This window comes from Patagioenas fasciata, chromosome Z (assembly GCF_037038585.1).
Source record: "Patagioenas fasciata isolate bPatFas1 chromosome Z, bPatFas1.hap1, whole genome shotgun sequence".
Classification (NCBI taxonomy): Eukaryota; Metazoa; Chordata; class Aves; order Columbiformes; family Columbidae; genus Patagioenas; species Patagioenas fasciata.
The window spans coordinates 66,472,205-66,497,793 of NC_092560.1; the positions used below are offsets into that span (position 1 = coordinate 66,472,205).

At 38.7% G+C, this 25,589-nt stretch overlaps 1 protein-coding gene across 2 annotated transcripts; it reads right to left on the reverse strand.

The window, feature by feature from the left end:
• Window positions 1–648: 648 nt before the first annotated feature.
• TRIM23 (tripartite motif containing 23) lies at window positions 649–25,421 on the reverse strand. 2 transcript variants are annotated; one of them, XM_071801874.1, is made up of 12 exons: window positions 25,241–25,421; window positions 24,224–24,386; window positions 14,525–14,646; window positions 13,367–13,645; window positions 12,607–12,789; window positions 11,872–12,087; window positions 10,822–10,956; window positions 9,268–9,306; window positions 8,088–8,217; window positions 7,860–7,970; window positions 5,425–5,549; window positions 649–5,095 (listed from the first exon to the last, which is right to left on the reverse strand). In XM_071801874.1, exons 1-12 carry the CDS (start codon window positions 25,340–25,342, stop codon window positions 4,916–4,918), a joined length of 1,785 nt encoding a protein of 594 aa, XP_071657975.1. In that variant the 5' UTR covers window positions 25,343–25,421; the 3' UTR covers window positions 649–4,915. The 2 variants fall into 2 exon arrangements, with proteins under 2 accessions (XP_071657975.1, XP_065716803.1); XM_065860731.2 differs by lacking the exon at window positions 9,268–9,306 and having other exon boundaries at window positions 25,241–25,419.
• Window positions 25,422–25,589: the final 168 nt, after the last annotated feature.

Here is a 25,589-nt window from a genome sequence, read left to right on the forward strand (position 1 = left end):
TGTAATCTACCTCTGTCCTTTAGAAAAGGTTGTGGACATACCTTCTGTGTCAAAGAGCGATGATTAACTCTTAGAATGCCAGTGTATGAAGACCTACGCAACTTGTTTCGCATTGCCAGTGACGCTTTCTTTTTCTTCTTTTTTTTCCCCCAGTGTTTGCTTTCTGGTTGTTTTAGCTTAGGGAGTCTGGTTCTGGCTTCAACATTACCCAAAGTCCTTCAAACATTACTACTTCTCTGCTGAAATACTTAGCTTAAAATAAATGATGCCATTCATATCAGGTGTTTCTGATGCAGTCTGCAATGAAAGTTCACACAGCTCCTCAAGCTGTTGTGCACCTGGGGCTAGATATGGTTCTGTTACTATGTTGAATGGCTAAGTCTAGTCTAAATACAGTAACATTTATGCTCATGTAACACTACTGCACTCACAAAAGACTCAGGAGATCACAGTTCTGGTAACTTCGTCCAGGAACTGAGATGCGATGCGCACTAATCAGATTCAGTTCCTCAAAAGCTGCTACCCTAAGAAGCTTCAGTGAGGTAAAGGGTTATCTTCAGGGATCTGTAAGAAAAATTCTGCAGCACTTTAAATGAGGCATACCTCTGTTCTGAGAGAAACTTCACAAAAAAGGCAAGTTTATTAAAATTAATTTTCAAAGTTTTAGATACTTTTATTGAAAATAATTCATTTTCTGGGCAACTCCAATTGCAGCAGCTCATGAATTGTTTCCACTAAAAGAGCACTTTCTTTCAAGAAATCTTTTCATAACAGCCACACCTACTCCAACAGTTCAGAATAAAACTGTGTCAGAATGCAATCCTCATGTACCACATATTCCACAATAAATTTGAAGGCAGCATACAGTAAGACCACATGAAGTGATGAAACATGATTTTTCAGTTAGCCTAGACATACTGAGCTGAAATTCTTTATAGAAACCACAACACAGTCACAGGATGTTGTATTTACTCAATTTCACAATTACGTCAAAATCCTATGAAAAGTTCTTCAGTCTCTTCAAATAATCCCCATAGTTAGTAATGCTTGAATGATTTCCTAGTTGAGGAAATATTCCAATTACATATAGCGTAAGTTAGTACACTAAAAAATAAAGTTCAGTAAAACTGGTGAAACAAGCTTAGATTTATAACTGAAGCAGTTTATATGTAGTATTAATTTATAATACAAATAAACCTCTTAGTGTACCTGTTTACACTGAAGAGTTCACAGACAAATGCAACACAGTCACAGTTACTTCAAGTAATTTTAAACAAATTCCATTTAAAAACACTTTTATGGTAGTATTCCATGTGTTACAAGCAACCCTTTGTAGTAAAAAATATGCACGAGCGAGAATTTTTCCTCTGCACTCAAATGCAATGAGGTTGGTACAAAAGCAATAGCAGTTTTCCTATTGTTGAAATTTGCCATTTGATGTTTGAATACATTCTTATATAAACGTGGTGGTTATACGTAATGTGCTTTTCTTGCCTTTTTTTTTTTTTTTTTTTTTGCTAATTACTACTTGCTGTTTATTTCATATTTATTTTCAACTATGGAAACGATATTAGACAAAAAGCAAATTCAAGCAGTTTTCTTATTCGAGTTCAAAATGGGCTGTAAAGCAGCAGAGACAACTCACAACATCAACAACGTATTTGTCCCAGGAACTGCTGATGAATGGACAGTGCAGGGGTGGGTCAAGAGGCTTCACAACGGAGATGAGAGCCTTGCAGATGAGGAGCCTAGTGGTGGCCATCGGATGGTGACAATGACCAACTGAGAGCGATCATCACAGCTGATCCTCTTACAGCTGCATGAGAAGTTGCCAAAGAACTCAACATCAACCATTCTATGGTCGTGGGGATTTTGAAGCAAATTGGAAAGGTGGAAATGCTCAATAAGTGTCTGCCTCATGAACTGACCAAATATCCAAAAAAATCATCCTTTTGAAGTGTCATGTTCTCTTACTCTACGCAGCAACAACAAACAGTGTCTCTGTCCGACTGTAATGTGTGACAAAAAATGCATTTTATATGGCAGCCGGCAGTGACCAGCTCAGTGGCTGGGCTGAGAACCACCTCCAAAGCACTTCCCAAAGCCAAACCTGCACCAAAGAAAAGGTCACAGTCACTGTTTGGTGGTCTGCTGCCAGTCTGATCCACTACAGCTTCCAGAATCCCAGCAAAACCATTCTGTGTGAGAAGGATGCTCAGCAAATCGATGAGATGCATTGAAAACTGCAACACCTGCAGCCGGCATTGGTCAACAGGAAGTGCCCAACTCTTCTCCACGACAACGCCCGACGGGATGCCGCACAACCAAGGCTTCCAAAGTTGAAGAAATTGGCCTACAAAGTTTTGCCTTGTGCGCCATATTCCCCTGACCTCTTTGCCAACTGACTACCACTTCTTCAAGCATCTCAACCACATTTTGCAGAGAAAACGTTTCCACACCCAGCAGGATGCAGAAAATGCTTTCCAAGAGTTTGTTAAATCGCAAAGCACAGATTTTTACGATACAGGAATAAACAAACTCATTTCTCATGGGGAAAAATGTGTTGATTGTAATGGTTCCTATTTTGATTAATAAAGATGTGTTTAAAGCCTAGCTAAAATGATTTAAAATCCACAGCCCAATACCACTATTACTTTTGCACCAACCCAATACAAAAAGTCCAAACCAGTCATGCTGAACATCTTAAAGTAGAACTACACCGAGAGGCACATAAAACTGAAGTATAAGCCAGCTAAAATAAAATTACAGAACCAGGATTCTTTTCAAGAATGCCTGTCTTCTCTGTTAAAAATATTCCAGGAAAAGGCATCCACTGTGCTTAGCAGAACTTGTTCATCTTAAAAAGAGCTGTGGTCTGGGACTGCTCTGCAGTACAGGCAGTACAGGCTAAGCTGATGCTCAAGTCACAGCAGCCAGCTCTCTGTTGTGCCAGAAGTTCCCAGCTGGGAAGGATGAACCATTTTCAGTTCAGTAGGTGCAAGAACACACCTTTCATTCTGCTGTAAACTATTTCCAAATTTATCAGGTTGTCTGAAGAAAGAGTAAATACCCTTTGTTGGCATCAAAGCCCATTTCACAATCATTTAACTACTTCTAAAACTTAGTGTTCTTTCTGCTACTATTCATCAGATTTGCCGAAACTGAAACTGCATTTAACACTATTTGCACAAAATGTAAGTAACAATAGAAAACTACAAATAAGCATCATTAAGAGAAACAGTTAACTGCTGCTTCTTGAAGAAAGGTGCAAATGTACTAAATTATTTGTTTATACGTTCTGGGAAAACATAATAAAATTGATAGTATTGCAATAAAAGCCACAGCCACAGATAATGGGATGCATTTTCTTTGCCAGGTGAGGTTCAGAGCTCACACAGGTAAGCACGCTTTTCAGCATGACACAAATATCTCCCCATCTGTGAAATCACACTGTTCACTTCCACTGTCTGGTCCTCCCTATTCACCTCTGCTCCAGTAAGAAAGGTGATGATATGCAGTTTTTATCTACTGGTTATGCTCCTCAGAGCTCCTCTACCAACATGAAGAGGTCCGTGGCACAGCTTCTTCAACAGGCAATGGCTGTGCACTTAAAGAAGAGGTCAGAAGATTGTGATGCGCCTTCCAGACAGGTAAAATAGCTATCCAAGTTGCATGTGCGGCAGAAAAAGAGACATCACTAAGTCATAACTGTCTTTGAACAGCGCTACCCCTATATTTTAGAGGTTTGTGCACAAGTAATCTTCAAAAATGGAGACTTTGTTGACAGTGCCATGTAGAATCACAGAATGTTAGCGACGGGAAGGGACCTCAAAAGATCATCTAGTCCAATCCCCCTGCCACAGCAGGAACATTCAAGATTTGAAAATCTGATGATGGAAGGTTTATACCACATTTTATCATCTGCTCTTCTAAGTAAGAGTTATAATTAGTGTACACTGCTCTTACATCATGTTATTTAGTATTTTAAGGCCACTACCTTAGTCTGGAAGCATGACTTCTACATAAGAGTGTACAGCTGGATTGACATTACACCACACTACTTCTTTCAGAAGTTTTTTTTCCTTTATTTGACTTATTGAGGAGTAAGCTTAATCTCTAAAGGCAGATAATGTCCTCAGGCATGCACAAAACAGTTCCACCTCAGTATCACTATAGTCTGTCCATAAATAATTTAGCATGTGCTACAATTAACAAAAACAACCACCACCACCTAACCTCTATCCCCACAGCCAGAAAACAACCAGCTAAACAATGCCACAGCCCCCTAGTCCTGTAACACTGTTTCCCATTCTGAAGTTTTCTTTGCCCAGTTATGCTGCCTTCTGTTAACAAACAGGGAAGCTAATAAATAATGGGGGGAAACATTCTCTTTCTGTGGTGTATTTGCATGTAATTTTCAACCACCTTTAGATCAATTCTTTAGATATTAAAGAGTAGCACCATTTATTTCTGACTAATAGAGAGAGACGGTTGTCCTAATAACTTGAGATGGGTTTTGCAATAACGTCCTGGGAAAATATTTCTAAACCACACAAAATTTTTCTGACGCCAATTAACTACTGTAACTTTGTTATAGTTGTTATATTAACTCCAATGCATATCTTATCAGGAAATAATTTTAAATGGGAACAACCTAATTTCACCAAAAAGAATTTCAAGGCACCCTTGTAACTAGCCCATTCCATTACTTGTAAACGTATCAAATTTCAAAAACACTATAGCTCCACAAGTTTACTAAACCAATTGTCCAATCTAGGATAAAGGCTTATATTTTTCTGTACCACCAATTTCAGTAAAGTCACCTCTTCAGACAGCAGACCCGGCTACGACATCCTAAATCGTGCAAACAACACAAAACAGTAAACTACAACCTTAAATTGCAGCTGCTGTAAAATTAAGCCACATCCAGGACACCAGCAGCTACTAACTGCCTCGAAAGCCAGTCCAGTCCTTCATAAAGTCCTGTACCACTTCGGGCATCACAACCCTGAATAAACCAGCTACGGCCACAGCAGAGCTTGTGGAGACTCAGCAGATCCGTGATTTCTTCCACTGAAAGTGCACCTGCAACATCCTGCAACAGAATCGGATACAAAGACTCATTTACTCTTCTGTGTTATGTCTGAAGCTTTTTTTAACTGATGGCTCGGACTGCAGCTGCAGATCATAATCAAGATTTCCAAACACAACAGCCAAATGAAAGTTATGCCTTCCCTGCTTCTTACCACAAAACAAGAACTGTAGCATCATGTATTTTCTGAGCATTAAACATAAGGAAAACATTTACTTTTTAATCCTTTACACACTATCATTCTCTACCCATAGCAGAGGGTTCAGAAAGCTGGAACTTGATACACAAATGGAGAAAAAGAGTAACAGAGTGAAAAAAAAAATCACAAGTACCTGTTTATTAGCAAAGATTAAGAGCAAGGCATCCCGCAATTCCTTCTCTGTTAATAATTTTGCAAGTTCACTGTGTGCTTCACTGACCCTGTCTCTGTAACTGCTATCAATGACAAACACCACCGCTATGAAAGAAAGAGAAAAATGTTTAACACACATTCAAATCCAAATACTGTAAAATTAGCTTTCCATTTCCACAATTCTACTTTTTTTCCTAGCAGTATTCTATGTTAAGTTTTTCAGCAGTGCATATCTTCAATTTCAAATTGAGGAGGACTGAGAAATGTCTTACATACCTCTATACTTCTGACAAAAATCTAGAATTCATCCTAAAACAGGGAAAAAAATCTGAAGCTTCTTGTCCAGCCTAACATAAATGCTGTAATATTTTAAATACTTAGGTCTAAAATCAGATTTACTATGTGTGGATTGAGTCTCTCAGTTTAAACCATTACCCATTTACACTCAATCAACTCCCACACAACTATTCTAGCTTCCCTTAACTGGCTGTAAAATTACAGGTTTAGCCAAATCAACATAGCTCCCTTCAGCTACAGACTATGCAATCCAAGGAGGATTGCCACGAACTTGACACCGCAGCAGCAGATTTTGGTGTCCACTACAGAGAGTAACCAAGACACCAGAAAGACTGGAGAGTCAGGGAGGCAGAGCTAGAGGACAGAATTCAAACTCATGTTTTTTGCAATGGAAAAAACCCCACCACCAAAACTAAACAAAACTTCCTGCAGGTATGCACCAGGTTAACTGCTTAGACTTTCCCTCCAACATAAAATTCTTCAAGGCAGACATGATTCCAGGCTACTGGTGCTTACACAGTAAGTTTTAGGAGGACAACAGAAACCCCAAAATACTATTTTTAAAAGTTTGAAAAGATGAACAATTTGAAACGTTAAAAGTTTACAATGAAGGCTGAAATAAGGCACAAAGTGAAGTACAAACTTACGTTTGTCATGCCAAAGTACTTCTGGTTATTCTGAATTCCCTCGTTGACCAAGGGAAGCCCGTCAATGCGATCTTTTTGCATTTCAGTAAAGCTTTTGCTACTGGCTGTCACAGTATCCTCCTGGACAAAATGTCCAGCACACAGCTGGGTAAACACACAGTGCAGTGTGTGAATAATTGCCTGATGGGCCAGGCTCAAAGGGTTCTAGTAAATAGAGTTATGTTGGGCTGGCAACAATCAGTGCCTAGTGAGGTCCTGCAGGGCCGGCACTCTTCAGTGTCTTCGTAAATTACTTAGACTCAGGGCCCAATGGAATACTAAGTCAGTTTGTCAATGACCCAAAACTGGGAGGAGCTGCTGACACTCTGGAGGGCAGGGAGGCCCTGCAGAGGGACCTGGACAAATTGGAGAACTGGGCAATCACCAACCCCACGAAGTTTAACAAGGGCAAGTGCCGGATTTTGCACCTGGGACACAGCAACCCTGGCCGTACATACAGACTGGGGAACGAGAGGCTGGAGAGCAGCTCTGTGGAGAAGGATCTGGGGGTTCTGGTCAATGGCAAGTTGACCATGAGCCCACAGTGTGCCCTGGCAGCCAAGAGGGCAACCGTGTCCTGGATTCATCCAGCACAGCATTGCCAGCCGGGCAGGGAGGTGATTGTCCTGCTCTGCTCTGCACTGGTGCGGCCTCACCTGGAGCACTGTGTGCAGTTCTGGGTGCCACAGGATAAGAAGGATATAAAGCTGCTGGACAGTGTCCAGAAGAGGGCTATGGAGTTGGTGAAGGGTTTGGAGAGGAAGCCTTAAGAGGAGCAGCTAAAGTCTCTGGGTTTGTTCAGCCTGGAGAAGAGGAGATCAAGAGGAGACCTCATCAAAGTCAACAGCTTCCTCACAAGGGGAGAAGGAGGGGCAGGCACCAAACTCTTCTCTCTGGTGACCAACAACAGAACCCGAGGGAATGGCAGGAATATGTGCACCATTTCCATCAGTTTTCAAAATCAGTAGAAATCTAGTCTACCTAGTCTATGATCAGATATTACACTGCAATACTAAGTCAGAAGTTACAGAACTTTGTAGATTTTTTTACATGGCCAAATAAAGACTCCTAAAGGCTGAGTATTTTCATTTCAAGTGCTATTTAAATTTCATACCTGGCAAGTACTACTTCTCCCTACGCAAACTTTGGAAAGCTGCAACTTGTCTGTTGTCTGCTAGAACCAGTTCAATGGAGATTCCAATTTCACTTGGCTCCATGAACTGTCTGATGGATTTATGGAGAATGTACCTTTACCATGCAGCGGGCAGTATGACCAACTGTATTAAAATGTCTTAGCTCCTGAATCTGGCAGCTGTATTTTTCATTAGATGAACAATTTTCTGCAGTTATAAATTTTTTCTATTAATAATCCAGGTTGCATTTCAAAGCCAAAAAGAAGACAAATGCAGTTTAAAAGTTCTATCAGTCTCACCTTGTGTATTGAGATAGTAATGTTTCCACAAGGGCCTCAATTTGTGCTTCCCTCCTACATCCCAAATAGTAAACTTCAAATTCTTGTATTCTACTGTTTCAACATTAAAACCTAGAATGAAAATAATTATGTTTTATACTCTTGTTCTGTAGGAATATAAAATAATAACATTGTACTGTTAAGTCAAACATTTAAAAAAATCATTACAATGAAATTGTTCTTACTAACCTATTGTTGGAATTGGCTGCATGAATTCATCTTGCTTTAACTTAAACAAAATAGTTGTTTTGCCAGCTCCATCTAAGCCTAGAGTGACAACCCGAATTTCCATTTTTGGTCCGATATGTACCCTGTTGTCCTGGAAGAAAGAGCATACACAAAACAAAAGCAGGTTTAGGCAATTCAAAACAGAAAATCCTTCTGTTTAAGATAGTTTTGTCACCATTCGTAAAGGGAAATGGATGGACTCCAAAAACACAAGGCACAATCATCAACTACCTCAGGCATTAATTTAAACTAAAATATCCAATAATCTCTGTAGTGAACCTGTAACTTTTGCCTGAGTTACCACACACCTTTTTGAAAGACAGCCAGTCTCATGCTACTGTGTCTCTACCTGATAAAATTTCAGGCTTTTTCGTCACTATTGGCTCAAGCCACATGAGTTGTTTGTCACAATTAGTTAGAATTCTCTGACCAGAGAACTCTGTTGATTTTGTAGCTTTCCACTGTTTTTGCCACGTTATTAATGCACCCACCTACAGAACTATTTTCTTGCTAGAGACTCTATAGCTACGCCTCTTCACCTAAAGCCACTGCCAGTCCCTTACCACATTACGACAGTAACACTATTAGTGGTGAGCACTAATCTGAAATAGTGAAGAAAAACAAAGAAAAGCCCACAAGTCTTGCTTAGAGGCAAGGAAGGAGAATAATTTTCCTATTGGTAGTTTAGACCAAGCAAACACGTGTATTGAATAAGCTCATGCTAACAATGCCATCAAGTGGTACAACTCATATAAAGCAGCGAACCATAGATTGCTCTCATTTGACCCAGAAAAAACTGCACTCTCTCCAAGTAAGGAGAGGTTCCTGGATAGGAACCACTTCCTTGCCAGCAAGCTAAGTACACGAAGACATGTCAATCTTCTTTGGTCGAAGTCCTCATAAATACACAGGTAAAGGTGGATCCATTGGAAACAATCTATTAGCAACATTTGGGGAAATTAATTATTCTATAGTAACATATTTCTTGAAACATTTTCAGTATCTTGTCCTGGAATGCTCCAAATCCTGCCCTCGAAGATTTGTATGTGGCATTTGCCTTGATGGTTTAGGAGGAGGACATACCACTATCCATGTTTTTGCATCACAAAGGAAACAAAAAAAGTAGACAAAACTTACTCACTTTCAATAGTGAAAAGGACTTCTCCCACCCCTCAAATTTCTAAGTGAGAAAACACAAAAAATGTAAGATTGAAGTACTCATTTTCATCTTACTTTTTCATGGCTGCTGTGAGTTTTGTGAAAAATGACATTTGCTTTGGCTCCTTTGAAATTCAGAAACTAAGCTTCAGAAGATTTCACAAAAATACCAAGTTGTCACAGGAGAAAAACAATATAAGCCCCATTTCTTTCTGAAGAAAGCTGAAGTGTAGCGAGACACCGGAAGACTTCTGGGTCCTCCAAGCCGAGACCTATTAGAGATCCTCTGTTACAGCCTAGCTGGCTGCAACCATTCACTTTCCAAGTGCTCAGAAATGCACAATCAAGTTTTTCAAAGTCAGATTAACAGCTTCTAACGGCAAAACCAGACATCCAAAATGCCTCTCTGACTCAGCCGTGTCAGATGGCAGCATCAGCAAACTCTGAGTACACAGAATCCAATTCATCATCTATGAAATTTAAATGCTGCTTCATTCATGGAACAATGAGCATTTGCAGAAAAGGTTTTCCTGACCCTGTGAACTCCGCTGGATAGTGAAGGGAGGGACAGAGGTGAAAATGTCGCATTGGCAATGCAGTTATTACATGGAAATTCAAATATACTGAAGTTACAAAACAAATTATCGGGAAGAAATTGAATTTCTGACATCAACAAGGATCACCACAGAATCCCCATGGAAGCATCCATTTCCTTATAGTAATAGCTTCAACAGCAACAATTAAATCCCCGCAGTTTCATCTCAGCAACGATCCTATTTATCTTTCACCCATTCAGATCCAAAAAACCCATATATCAAAGTACTTCCTATTCTTCAGAGTTTCAAACTTACTCTCCTATGTGAAAAGGATCACCATTATCAAACTCCAAATAATTTAATCTCTTTCAAAGAACAGGTGCCATTGAAATTAAATTAAAGCAATAAAAAACCTACTTAGAAGATGAACTGTGTCTGAACTATCAATGAATACAAAGCAACTATAAGACAAATTATAATTTAATTAATTGAAAGAAATACATTATTTTTAGTATTATAACCTGAAAGTTATAGTAGCATTATTGCATTTAAAAATAGGTGTGCAATTTTCAGGAAATAATAAAAATTCTGCAGAAGTTATGCTGTCCTCATGAAAAAGCCAAAAAGACATGGAAAAACAAGAGATAGATTCCTGTTCTGAGTTGAATGCAAAACAAATCAGGGATGTTTTCAAAGAAAGGTGTTTCCAGAGCTCACAAATACTATCTTACATATTTAAAAGAAAGCAGCTAAGGTTCCAGCAAAGCTACTGATGCAGTCAAACAAATGTTTCTCACACTAATTATAACAGCAGTGGTTTTGTTGCTCAAATACTTGATGGCATCATCATATGGTAAGACACTCTGGCTCTAACTGATACTGGACTGCCTAAATTTGCTGCAAAAAATACAGCATCATAATGAATATACATTATTCCTGCTTTCTTTTAAATTATAGTTGGGATGTCGTAGTTAGCTATATTTTAACGAGATTAAGAATACCTTTGTAAAAGTGACAGGTATGCTAGCATCCAGCTGTATGTGATCCGCAAGTTCTGTAAACTGCTGCTGCTGTTTTTGTAAGGTCTCTAACAATCTTGTAATTTCCTGTTTGGCCAACACTACTCTGCAGTCATCCTAAACAGACAAAGAAAACAAAAATACGCCTTTCCTTTAGTAAATTACTTAAAATAACTAAACGAATGTAAATATGATGACTGGAAACAAAGCATTTTAAATAGAAATGCTCTAGTTAAAGAAACTCACATTTACAAAATAGATTTATTTAAAATTGCAATACAAATGGGAAGGTCTTGTCATTTTTCCTGATACTAATAGATACTAAATAGTCCTGCAGTTTTAAAAAACATTTTATTTGATCCCTCTTAATCCTGTAGGAATAAGAATATAAATTATATGAAACAGTTATGTTATATATCAAGACTAAGAAATCAGACACTCTTAAAAAAAAAAAACGTAGAAATAACCTATTAATGAGGTGATTTCTCACACAGTTTACTGCTCACTCCATACACTATTTACACTTTGCTGCCACTAAATTAAACGAGTAACAGACTAACCAGATAATTTAATACAGTCAGTTTCTTCACACATTTAATATGTTGAGTTCACCATATTGCAAGTGCTGCAGAAGGTTATTCAATCCTAAAACATTCTTTTTCCTATCAGCCTCAATTGAAAACTATCTTCAAACATTTATACTGGTAACTGCAACTGTAAAATCCTTCCCACACATCTTGTCTTTTTTGCTTCATTTTCATCTTTCCTTCCCACTAATCTCACAAATAACCAGAAATTACTCCGGACAAGAGAATCATGCCACAGGATTTCCCGCAACTGGAACACTTGATGCTTTCATACTGATTACCCTTATCTAATATGTCCTTGTAATTAATACTTCAAGCATTATTGTTTTAACATAGTAAAGGAAACATAAATGAAGAGTACCACCTAACTTTTTCCTTTGTAACCTAAACTTAATTTGCAGTTCCACACATTCTGTCATATGTTACAGCTCACTTGCCAACTTACCTGTTGTAAAGTCTTCTCACAATGAAGGCAAGCTGTTGAAACCTGTGACAAGAGGATCGTCATGTCTTCTTGCTGTTGCCTAAGCCAAATCAACTTCTCTCTCACATGAGCATCAACAACACTGAGAGCCATCTCCTCCTGACGACAAAGGGTTTCATGAAGATCCGAAAAGTAGGCTCGGACACATGAGCGAGCATTCTCTGCAGTCCCTGGTACCTACAATGTTGCAGTCAGGAGATCCAGAGGATTAAGGACACCAGTGAATTACAGAAGAATATTTTTCATTTTATTCCAGTTTCTAACTTATGTTCACATCTGCTTGGCTACGTCACAGCTCAAGTCCTCATTATACAGAAAGTCTTATCAGCTCTGAGAATAACATCCTCCAAAAAATTACTCCAATAATCAAGCAGTTTACCCGTATGTATACACACCTTACTAAAAATGACCAGGGAAAGAAGCCTCAACAGTACCACAACATCTGAGAACAGATGCAATCTGCCACAGTACTTCAATGCTGTACTAGCAGTTACACAACTTTTCCTTCTCCCTTCTTATTTTTGAGTAGCCTAAAACCAGTGTAACAGACTACAAGTCCCCTTCTATCTGCTGTCTTAAGCCTCAATATTGATTTGGTAGAGATAAGAAGTTAAGGTCTTGTCTTATAAAACCTATGTATACTTTTCAAAGAAATTCCTTATCTTGGTTATTGGCAAAAAAAAAAAGCAAGCATACGTGTTCAGTATGGGCCATTCCAACTCCATCTTCAACTATTTGTTCTCCTCCTTCTATATGCTGAACAATTCCAACTAATTTTCTGGAATAATCTGAGATTTCTTCTGTGAAAGTTCTTATGCAGTGGGCCATGTCTAAAATGGATGCACGGATCTGGTTTGCTACTGGTTCCAAGACAGAATGCTATGAATTAAAAGCAACATAAAGATTAATCATAAATATCTTCCTTAATAATCTTTTCTGTTTTACTACATATTTAATATATATGTGTGTCAATGTATATGTGCAAATGCATATGTATCTATAAGAAAGGCAAGTAAAAATTTAAAACCATCTCGCAATTTAAAATGCCATAAGTAGTAACAGATTATGCTGAGACTAAGATAGGCTTCTAGCAATTACACAAGTAAACATAGATTTGTCTGTTTACTATTATCAACTATTAAAAAGACAGGTGGTTGGACTGCACCAGGTTGGTGACTCAATGCTGTGAGAAGTTCAGAAATGCATCAGATAAAGGGATTGTCCATCTTAATATATAAATAACTTATTGTGGTCTTAGAAATAATGTTTTTCTCTTGTAATGGCAGATAGTGAAAGATGGGATGGAATGGGATAATGAAAGAACAGTACAAAGTTACTCCTATAAAGATATATCAAGAATCTACCCTCCTTTCTTGATAATATTTCATACTTTAATTAGATAAATCATTATGCAAGCCACCCCACGGCATAACTAGAAACAGATTTTTGGCAGTACCTTATGACCTTGATGCTTCCCGTATTCTTTGCAGACACAACACATAAGCGGACTCGCCTGACAGCCCTCTTCTAAACAAACAAACTCAATAGCATGTACTTGGTGTTGGGAGCACATGGTCTTCTCATGAGGCTTATCAGCAAGAGGTACGCGCCTGTGTTTCGCTAGCGTCTTTGTAGAATGAGTCAGCTGGGAACAGTCTGCACACAGGTGAGTGGCACAAACAGTGCAATATACAGATGCAACATGGGCTTCATCTTCATCACAACGAATGATACTCTAACAACAACAACAAAAATGATAAAACTGAGGTTAATATTTAATCCCAATAACTGAGGAAAATCAGAATACCTGCCACCAATATAACCCTGAAAACAGATTTCCCTTAGAAGGTTACATGCTAGTAAAAATCTGGACTACTTTGAAAACTTGATTTTAAGGTCTCAGTAAATTTTTTAAAAATAAAATTCTGTTTCATTTACAGTCAGTTCTAATAAATTATTCTAGAGATGTTCAGCGATTTTATAAATCCAAACTTCAGTAGAAGTTGTAGAGACTTAGAGGCTAAAATAGTTTGAGCTCCAGCAATTTTCTCCAAAGCAGCCATCAGAGAACAAAGAATTACAAAGTTACAGACAGACACCAATAGACAAACAGGCAATTAGAACACTTATCTACTCCTAGAATGGCACCGCATGATACTTTTTGCATACCAGTTAATACTGAAATAATTAAAGCAGATAGTTTTGGTAATGAAGTACTATCACATGATGCAGTGATATCAGATGACTATAAAAAGCAATTACTCTGGAAGAAGAGTTGAAGTCTTTAGGAAGAGTTTCTAAGTTTTAGAAAACTGTCCTTAAATCACTGTAAGTAAAATATCTACATGAGTAACCATTTCTAAAGAAATCTTTTAAAGCCTAAAAAAGGGAGAAAGAGTATGCATGTTTGGCAATACCTTTTTATTTTCTGCTTTATTAGATACATATTAGCATCTAATTATGAAGCAATTATTTAAAGCCATAATACTATATACTGAAAGAAAACAATAGCATTATTAGTGAAATTACATTTGGCAAAGAAATTACTTTCACTTTTTTCTATCTAGAGATAATTTTAAACAAACGTAACAAACTTTTTTTTTTAATTCAGTACCTCTCCAGATAGACCAATGGCTTCCTCTGCCCCCCCACACTGCCCAGCAGGTCCATTCTGCAACCGTTCCAGGAGCTCCAACAAAGCAAAATTCTTTTTCAAGCCCCAGACACCAGAATCTCCTATATTTGAGGAAGAGTTAAATGAAGGGGATAGGAGGAAGAAAAAGCAAATTCCATCATAAGAAGTTTCACAAACAACAGTGGAGATTCTGACAATAATCAAAACTACACAGATATTAACTAGCGTAAGATACAACTACCACTTTTTCTATGTAATCTTACACTACCTTTCCATCTTCTTCCTTCCTTCCTTCCATTACGGAACTATTTAATATTTATGCAGATTTTCCCTACTTAAATGATGCCAGTATTATTAAAAATTTACAAAAATCTCAGTGAAAACAGCTGTAAAATAATCTGCAATAGCAACAACTAAAGACTACAAGGAACACACAAACTCTAATGTGTATCATAAAAACTAATATTTTACGTAACTACATACAGTGAACATTTCTACTGTACTAACAGAAGCTGTGAAGCATTCACACTGACAAACCTCATATTCCCCTGAATCAAAAGATGCAACACCTACTGCAGATCATGGTCCAGTAAAAACTGGAATAAGAGTTAAAACAATACTCAGAAAGAAAGACCCACGTACAAGGCTATTTGATATAGCAAAAAAGAATATATCTCATACTCCCGAGAGCAAAGCTGAAGTCCACGTCTATTCTTGTAATATCCTAATTTTATAGAGGTTAACATGCAGCAATGTGAGAAACAAAACCAGAACTGATTCCCAGTGACTGTTGCTAAATGCTACCTGCATAGGCCATATGGCATATGAGAACCCTCATGATTGCTTTTTCATTAAACTATCATCTCTTGACTTTTACCAGCATCATTGCCATAAACATAAAGACATTTTCTCCGTTGTAAGGTGAAGGTGCCTCAAGAGATGAAGCATCATCTTTGAGTACTGGATCATTACTTTTTAGTATTACAGAATCACGGAAGGGTTGATGTTGGAAGGGACCTCTGGAGATATATAAAAGAAAGAAACATATTTTAGTAGAATGCTGTCAGACATTCCTCAAATGAGATGTTTGCCATTTTCAAGGGCTGCGTGCACAGTATCTGAGGTTTTCCTCAGTATAAAACATCTAGAAAGTTCTATTTCATTAACTGCAATAGGCTGACTACCATCGCTGAATCACAACTGCATACTTTTGGAAATCAGAAACAACCAATTACAGATGGACAATCTGGTAACAGACAGCTGTTTTTAAATGGAGCCTAATCTCGAATTCAAGATGAATTTCCAGAATAAGTGTCACTTCTCTGAGTAGGTTTGGGTATTTTTTTTCCTTCTTTGAAAGCAGAGGCTGACCAGCTTCTGAAGTTGTCTACTGCCCAAACTAAATCCTTATTACTGCACAGTTTAGAATTAGTTTAACTCGTAATTGACACTAACAAGGCTGTTCATATGTAGTATCAATACATGCCAGTCACTAACAATTCCTAACTTGGAAAGGACAAGTAAAGAAATGCATGAGCTCTTCATCCACCCCAATGCTGTGATGAGCTCTTCTGTTGTTGTCACAGGGATTTTATTACAATGAGTTCACTGAAATCGGTAGAAAATAGATACATAAACCAGTCCTCAGTAAACCTCCAAACATCCTGTTTTCCTAATAGATACCACTGAGTTAACGCCATGAACACCTACAATCTTGTAACATTATTTTTACCAGCTCTTGAAATAACATATTTGAGAAGAAAAACAAGGTCAAGAAATTACTTAATTATATCCAACATTACTGCTGAATACTAACAGAGCACTTCTTCACTGCACTGAAAAGAAGGCAAGATGTGGACATTAGTTTCATCACATAAAATTGCCTTTACTTCTTTGCCAGATATTTACATTACTGTACAGAATCTCCTAACTTCACTGAGCAGAATGATAGAAGGCACATTACCAGTAGTGCCCAGGGTAGTGACAGACATACACTTATGGAGCAAAGAAGGTGCCACACTGGAAATATCACACTGTATTTAAACAGAATCTGTAGGCCTGAAATTGACTAACCTAGCTTAATGAGGGAACTTTTGAACTGTGTAAAACAAGAAAAGTTTGCTGCAATTACTTTTTGGAGTGTAGGACATCCCTATCTGGACAAAACTGTACATGCATGTTGCTTCTGTAATTCAAATATTTGTTCCATACTTCAAGCAAACACACCCATCTACAAATATGAGCCAAACCTTCACTGAAGTTGCGCTATTCACCGTAAAAACCAAACAAACAAAACCCCTACAACCTACAGTTCTTTATTAAGTTCAAGTAACTGCTTTATTCAGTTTATGCTCTGCTTCATGCATGATCTGGAAAACACAATTTTAGAAAACAATGCCACATCTGGAAAAAGGCTGGGCTGCTTCTCATAACCCAGACGCAAAGACTAGCAGAACAGCAACTGGAGCCCAAGGCTGGTTCCACATGATGCCTAAAAACTCTTGACATTTTCAGTCCTCACATCTGGTGTCTGACAGAAGTCTGCATTGGACAGGAACTCACAGAAAATGTATTCCACTCATTTTCCCAAAGAGAAAGACCAGGCTACATCAGCTGTCTGGTTCTCCTGAGTGTTGTTTCATATCTCCTAAATTATGCTGCCCTGTGGTGGTCCAGTAGGCATATGCCCTCTGAATCCTTCTGGAATTCAGAGGCTATCCCAGTGATCCTATACAGACACTAGGTCTTCCTTCTTCAATACCGAAATTTAACACACAACAGACTTTGGTGTATCATTACAGCAAAAGTGCTGTTCCAAACAAACAGATGTCAACTACTATGACTAGCAGGCAGTTATGAAAACAAGCAAAACAAAGTAGGCATCCCGAATACTCACGCTTCACATGAGTACAGGTGTACTTGGTACACACAACAAGAGAATAATCAGCTTTTTCATGGTTTTAAGAACACAGATCTTCAGTTACCATGGGAGTCTGGACTTGCAACACACAGATTACACATTGCTAGAAAGACTCTTTGCAGAGTTACAGAAACATTGTTCAAATACATTCACTGCATAAAAGGCAATACTTTAATGAGCTAGATATGTTACAACATTGTTTTTAAACTAGTGTACACAAAAGTAAAATAGAAAAATACCAACCAAAAACAGAACTGCAAGCTTTCCTGTCTTCAGCTTTAGCTTGTTAAGAATTATTCTCTGTATTGGTTTTGACTGGGACTAAGTTAATTTCTTCATAGTAGCTGGTGTGGGGCTATGTTTTGGATGTATGACCAAAAGAGTGATGACAACATACCTGTATTTTAGTTACTGCTGAGCAGTGCTTACACAACATTGAGGCCTTTTTTCGTTTCTCACACTGCCCCATAGGCTGGGGATGCACAAGAAGTTGGGAGGGGACACAGCTGGGACAGCTGACCCAAACTGATCAAAGGGATATTTTGTAGCCAATAACATCATGCTCAGCAATAAAAGCCATGGTGAAGGAGGAAGGGGGGGAGACCATTTGAAATGATGGCATTTGTTTTACCAAGTAACAGTTACCAGCAAGGAAGCCCTGCTTTCCTGGAGATGCTGAACACCTGCCAGCTGATGAAAAGTGGTGAATGAATCCCTTGTATTGCTTCACTTGCATGCATGGCTTTTTTTTTAACCTATTAAACTGTCTTTACCTCAACCTGCTTTTGCCCTTCCAATTCTCTCCTGTGTCCCACTGCAGGGGAGTTAAGTGAGCAGCTGTGTGCAGCTGAGCTGTCCACCAGGGTTAAACCTCAACATTATCTTTTACTTCAAGAGCTACAAAACAACAAACACGAGACTGGCTTTCAATCTTAAGGCTTCAAAACTTGCTTGAAATACATTCAAGTGCTTTCACCACCTGACAACATTTTTCCTGCAGTACTGTTTCAAATAGCAGAGCTCCATTACACAGCCAGGCACAAATAAGTGGAAGACTGGAGTGCCCACATACCAGCTGTTTTCCCATCAAGGGAAGCAGAACACTTAATTTTGCAAGATGCATGCCACATCTAGGCAAAGCAAAGGCAACAATGCTATAGCACCTCTGAAGAGGGATATGAACAGGAATCAACATATCCACACTGTATACATTACCAGTTTGTACAGCTTCCAGTTTTGCTACATGAAACATTCTTTCCTAGCCATTTTCCTCCACAGTTTAAATCATTAAGCATAAAAATCTCAGTAGCTAAACTCCAAATGGAAATTATGCACACCACAGGTAAAAAGCAGAGTTCAGAGAACAGATAAATAGATGAATATTGTCTTCCAATAGCTACAGATAGAAGCATATGTAAGCTATTCTCCCCTTCAACAGCCTCAACTGGTACAAAACAAACTGACTGTGTGGTTTGAAAGATGCTTACCAGTAAAAGACCATTCATTTGGGGGAATCTGCTGTTTCTGAAAATGTGCCTATCAAGGTACTGGTTAGTATCTTTGAAGTTAGGTGTAAAGCAAAGGCATGACAATCTCTCTGCAGTTATCAGTTCCACGGTGAAAGCCTTCTCTGATACAGATAGCATCATCAAAACCCAGTCTAAGTTCAGTGTACTCGACAAAATAAATTGAGGACAGAAAATAAGTATTTTAAATTTTGTTTGCCACAGATCTTGAAGGAGTTTACAGATGTTATGTTCTGGTCCTTCACAATTACAGTTAACAATAGCACAGCTATCTGCCTTGATAAATTCTGACTTCAGTGCTTAGTTATTTTTTAGGTCCAGCATTCCTAGCAGGATCACAATGTTTTTCATAACACAGAGCATGGAAGAGTCACCCCCTGTTACAAGATGAAGAAACACAGAGAGCAAGAGACCTTCAGAATCTAAATTATGTCAAACCAGTTTGTAAATGGAGTCTGGATTTGCTGACATTGTCTCTAGGCAGATTTCTAGATAGTAACTACCAGAAAGCAATGGACAGAAAAGTGGCTAGAGGTTCTCTCCTACGGTGTTTAAAATAGCACTGTCCTGTAGCAAACTAACTGTGTACAACCTTCAGCTACTACAGTATACAAAATACCCACATTAACAAAACACCAATATAATGACTGTTGATACTAATGCAGACCTCATATCTTCAGATAAGCCACTAATCCAGATAGCCATTAATAGCAAAGTATATGTGGATGTACACACACCAAAAGGAGAAATCTACTTATGAAACAGATCATAGCAAATTAGCCTTTAAGCAAATATTGTCTTAGCATTTAAGCAAATATTGGAAAAGGCTGAGAGGAAGAAGCTATTCAATCATTACAGAGTTTCTTAAAAAGGTATTTTCTTTCACAGGTTTTAACATATTTATTATAAAAACCAAACTAAGAAGTGCTCTCCTCAGTTTACATTCCTGTATCTGATTTTAACCACGTCAGTTCTGTTCCGTGTCTAACATGAAGAGAAAGTTAAACCAGAAAAGTCAAAGCAGAACTAATTTATTGATATGCAATCAACAGAGAAGATCAGAAAAGATAACCCTTTAGATATTCTGCATTTATTTTCTAGTTCATAACTTAAAGCTGTCAGGAGAAACAAAGCTACATTGCTTTTAGGTTTTTTAACTTTTTATAATATATCCTGAGATTTGCTAAAACATGTAATACATTGTCAGTGCACTGTCAATCTTGGATACAGACGGAAAAAAAGGCAAAGCCTACACATCAACTATTAATCTACTAAAGTAATATTTATAACCAGTAAGCACCCTATAAAACATATGTTATCATACAGAAAGTCATGTCCCATGTCACTGGTATCTACCATAAAGTTCACATATTTGAGAAAAAGCCACTCTGCTTCTTTCTACACCAAGCCTACTACAAAATTACTACATACTCAACATACATATTCTCAACACATCTAATAAAGTGTTTATTTTATATTTAAAAACAGTAAAAGATGAATCATATAAATAGATCTATTTAATCTCTTGGACTTCAGCTCAAATTCTGCTTTGTTCACAAATGTAAAAGAGTCTAGTGATCTCATCCTTGTGCCTAAAAGGGATGTCTGTGCCCATTACAAAACCACTACACAATCTGACTGTCTTTTCTCAAAAGGAGAATAAGACACAAATAGCAGGAAGTGTGTCAGCCAAGAATGAAATAGTGACATAGTGAAGATACTAAGACTGACTCCAGCCAACAATATAAATGTCATTTTCAAAAGTATGAGGCTTGTCTGCAAAAGGATTATAAATAAAGCAAGGAAAAAAGGGCAAGTTTTGTCTAAATGTCTGAACAAAGCCGAGAGAATGTTACATTATAGCCACATTTTCTCACACAATGTTTTAAAGTTTTGTCTTAGCACTCAAACACTAGCAATAGAATATATAAATGTAAACAATTCCAATGGGATGGATTCCATGAAGGATACCAACACCTGGATACATCAGTTCAACAAGTTCTAATGACAGAAAATAGTTTCGGCACTGTAATGTGACGATGGGTAGGGAGAGTTCACCTGAGCCATAAACTGTTAAAGGCTTCCTTAGCAGAGCTGCTCAGCCTAAGTCAAAAGCCAGAGTCTCCAAAGCTGTTACATAAGCACATCCTTCCCAACAGCTTCCTGGTCCATGTATTAAAAAAAAAAACAAAACAAAACAAAACACAAAAACAAACAAAAAAAACCTCACAAAACAAACAAAACACTAACCTAACATAGGAAGAAAAGAGATAGCAGTTTGCAATAAATGATCCAGCTTCTCTCCCAAATCAAGATACTTTAAGGAAAACGCTTTAAGAGGAGTCTCTTCTTCTTCTACAAAGACCATTTCATAGATTTTCCCTTAAATATATGTCCCAGGTTAACACAATCTCCAGATTCTGAAAATCAAAAAAGCTTTTCCGTTACACCTTTCTGGTTAAAGAACGTTAACCTAGTTCAAGATAGACACTAGGCAGCTCACGTGCCTTCAACATGTATATACTAATTTAAAATTATCCATTAGAAGATTAATTACAGGCAACTTCATTAAAGAAGTCTCAAAAAAAACCTTCAAAAATCTATGTTTAGTCTACTCTGCAAAGTAATATGCTTTGGGCGGGCTTTAGTCCCACCAGTTCATTACTAAATACTATCTCTCATAGCAAGATTTTATGAACTATTAGATTTTGATAAGCATGTAAGTGGTGTGCTGTCAATTTGCACTTGCAGACTTCATATTCCCATAAATCCTGATTGACAAGGTACTTCTAACCCTACCTTCTCATACAGTTACATACATATATATGTATATATATATATGTATATATAAAAGAGACAGGCCAGTAAGTTTAAATCAAGTGTCCACTTCAGAACACAAGAAATAAACAGATATATAGATAGATAGATAGATCCCTGAGTATTTATTTTAAAAAGTTCCCAAGATTCCTGTGGAATACTTGAATGAATACAGGATTATGTGAGTTAGTAACAAGAACAAAGGAAAACAAGCAAGTCTATCTGCTGAACGCAATAGGTTAAATGACCAAATAAAAGCATCTGTAAAATCCAGTTACTGATTAAGGAACTTTGTTCAACACAGGCAGCTTTATGCCCTGATTATACAGCTTTTCTTTCAACAGTATTTTTATTTGTCAGTGATTCTACAACCTAAATTCAGATACTGAACAGCTTCATTAAATGGCAGAATAGCAATTGCAGGAATGGGTGAAAATAGAGCTTGCTTTCTCACGTGCCCTCAAATGGAGGGAAGGATGAGAAGCCACTTGGGCCCGGAGTTTCCATGTCTCCCTCACAGCTCCACTCCAAAAGAAATAAAAGCTCAGCAGATTTAACCAACAGTAGTAACTACTGGGTGATTAGAGCAAGACAACAAAAGCACAGACTCCTCCAAGAGGGGCCATGACAAGCTACACTCCACAACCCCCCTCCCTCCCCCCATTTTTATATGCTGGAAGCAAGAACAGTTCTTAAGACAATTCTTACAGACCTGGTAAGAGGAAAAGCGGCCATAACCCTCTGCCAGCTCAAATCACCAGGCAGAACATTTTTATTCACAGAAGCATTTTTACTTTCAAGCTGTTTTGCTAAAATTTTCTACGTATCAGTTTTCTGAGCAACTGCTGGTCACAACATATCATCCCTCTTTCTAGTAGTAGGCAGCAGGAAGCAAGTCTGTTATCCTAGACACAAAAGCTGAAGCTTTTCTTCCTTCTTCCTTTCTGTACTAGCCTTACAAGTTTAATAACGTTTCACTGTGTTTCACCAGAAGCTCCTCAGTATTACATAAAAAAAAAAAAAAAAAAAAAAAAAAAGGTCTTTATGAAGCTTCATTTTTGTTAAATCTGAAACTCACAAAAAATAGGATAGGATAGGGGGCGGGGGGGAAGCACAATAAAATCTTCAAACTGACAAGTTCCTTATAATAATAAAAATGCTACTTTTACTTTGCAATATACAAGAAGTGGTCTTGGACTGAAATGTTTCACAACAGCAGGACTTACGCTTTAACATTCTCCCCCTTAAAAGTATACTTTAAAAATCTTGTGAAACTATAGTCATAGACAAGGAGTAAAACTCATAACTCTTTTAACCACATCTTCTAGATCAGCAATCAGTCATGATACTCGGACTAACCACCTCCCTCTCCACTGAAAACAAACCCCCCTTTGATAGGAGCCAGGAAGAGAAATAGCAGTCTCATATCTCCATGAAAGCATCTCACAGAGTGCCTTCATATTAATCTCAGCTTGGTCTACACTCTGGGAGATTCTCCTACTGCAAAGTAAATTCTTATTTGACACAATCTGATATTTAAACATTTATTTTGTGGATTACTATATTAAAGATCTCCTCTGAGAATTCTCCTCGTTCCAACAGCTTTTTTTTACCCTGCGCTATTCAAAACGGCAGGAGCCAGTGCTATTAACAAGTTCTCAGTACAAATTCTTCTGATAACTTGTCTTCTCTGTAACCCTATATTGAAAAGGCAATTCCTATTCTAAGGGAATTATATGCATGTGTCATTTTTTGCCTAATATAAACCATCACTGTCGGATAAAAGCTATATCTTATCCTTTTGTATACTGTCTGCAGACACTCCTACATCAGAGGAATTCCTGTTGATAGCCTGCTACTACCAGTTATTGCATATAGAGAATTAATTACATTTAAAAACCAGGTTTGTTACCACCGTTACTTCCCTCTATATCACTTCATCATAAATCCAGACAAAGCACAGAATCGCTGAATGTTAGGGATTGGAAGGGACCTCAAAAGATCACCTAGTCCAATCTCCTAATCTGTTAGTCAAAGAAACTATCTATTTAACTGCATGTTTAATTTAGTGTTTAGGACAAAAAGAAACTCATAACCCCTCAGGAACCCTTAGACACCGATTTAAAAGAGAGTAACACTTTTGTAAATATAGGTGTACAAAAAGACTCCAAGGTATAAAGCTTGCAAGCCAAGGTTCAGGACGATAAAGACAAGATCCTGACTTTCTTTTTCTAAGACACCTATTTCACTAGTGCTGAACAGTGCTATGAGCTTCTTGGAATGAAAAGGAAAACTGAACATTCACTAATTGGAAATATTATCACCAAGTGGAGCATTAAGAACCTATATCTAGAATTATCTTCTAATATCCTTGGCTAAGTAGGTTTTAAGAACTTCAGCCTTAAATTTTCTTACCTAGTTCAGTAACTTGTCGGTCAAAAGGACAACGAACTGCTCTGCCATGAAGGGGAAGCCGGGTAAGACAGTCGTGGCAGACAGTATGGCCACACAAAAGCAGACGAGGAACTTTGTCACCTTGCAAAGAAAATACATCTTCACAGACTCCACACTCAAGAACCTATAATTTATGAAGAGACTATATTTGGTTTTGAGCTGATAAAAAAAGCAAAACTTCATATAGTAAGCCATACAGTTTATTTTACAGAAGTTCCTGCAATCATAGCAGACAGGCTGAGTCACTAATTTTGCTTTGTACACACAAATAATGACCATAAGGACATTTAAAGAGACATCAACAAAACATTTTAATTCTTCAGCACCACCCCAGATCACCGCTAGTTCTTTTCCACTTCATTTACGCACTTTTATAGGAAAATCCCACCGGTCAACCAGCACAACTAAGTAAGCAGAAACGTCCTTGTGAGGAAAAGAAACGAGGGGCAAGACCTTGCCAAAGCAGCCTGGTAGCCGGTGGAGAAAGTTTCCATTCATAGCCGATGCACACAAAAAGGTCAGTCATGACAAGTTAACAATTTACAAAGCTACCAACAGATCATCGAGGTAGCAGGAACGATCAGCTGGGGACTGGAACGTCCCAAACCGCTAATAAAAGCAACATTTACTGTCGTTTAGGAGAAAAGAAAAAAAAAATCCAAACGACAATCCATAAGCCAGCAGCCTCTGGGAGCCCATTCGTTCCATTTTCCCCGTGACAACCCCTCGCTGTGAGGCAGCCGCCCTTCCCCTCACTCGTAGGCCTCCCGCCCCTAGGCACCCACGGCATCGCGGCTGCAGGCAGACGAGGAAAGCCAAGAGCCTCCGAAGCGGACGCCTGGTCCGGCTTCAGGGGACGCCTCCTGTACCCAAGACCCCGCGCTCCCCCTTCCTCCAGCCGGGACACAGACGGCGCAGCCCCGGCCACCACAGCCTGCTCTGCCAGGACGGCGCGAAGGGCTGGGCAGCCTGTCTCACCTTCACTGCGGCACCAGTCGGGCCGCGGCCGCTGCCGCCGGGTGCCCGGCTGCCGTCTGGCCCCGCACCAGCCCCGACCTTGTTTACACCCAGGGCCGCCATCTTGGGGAAGGGGGAGCGCTGCAGCCACCGGCAGGAAGGGGCACGGAGCCGGCAGCCGCCCTCCGGCCCCGCCCCGCAGGCCCCGCCCGCTGGCTCATGCGCGGCGCGGCCGCCGCCGCGACGCTGTCTGCGCCAGCCGCCTGTGGCTCGCACGGCACGACTACGGTTCCCATCGCGCCGCACAGAGGTCCCTGGGGTTTCCGGAGCACCACACGTCCCGGCACGCACGGGAGGAGGTGGTGGCTCC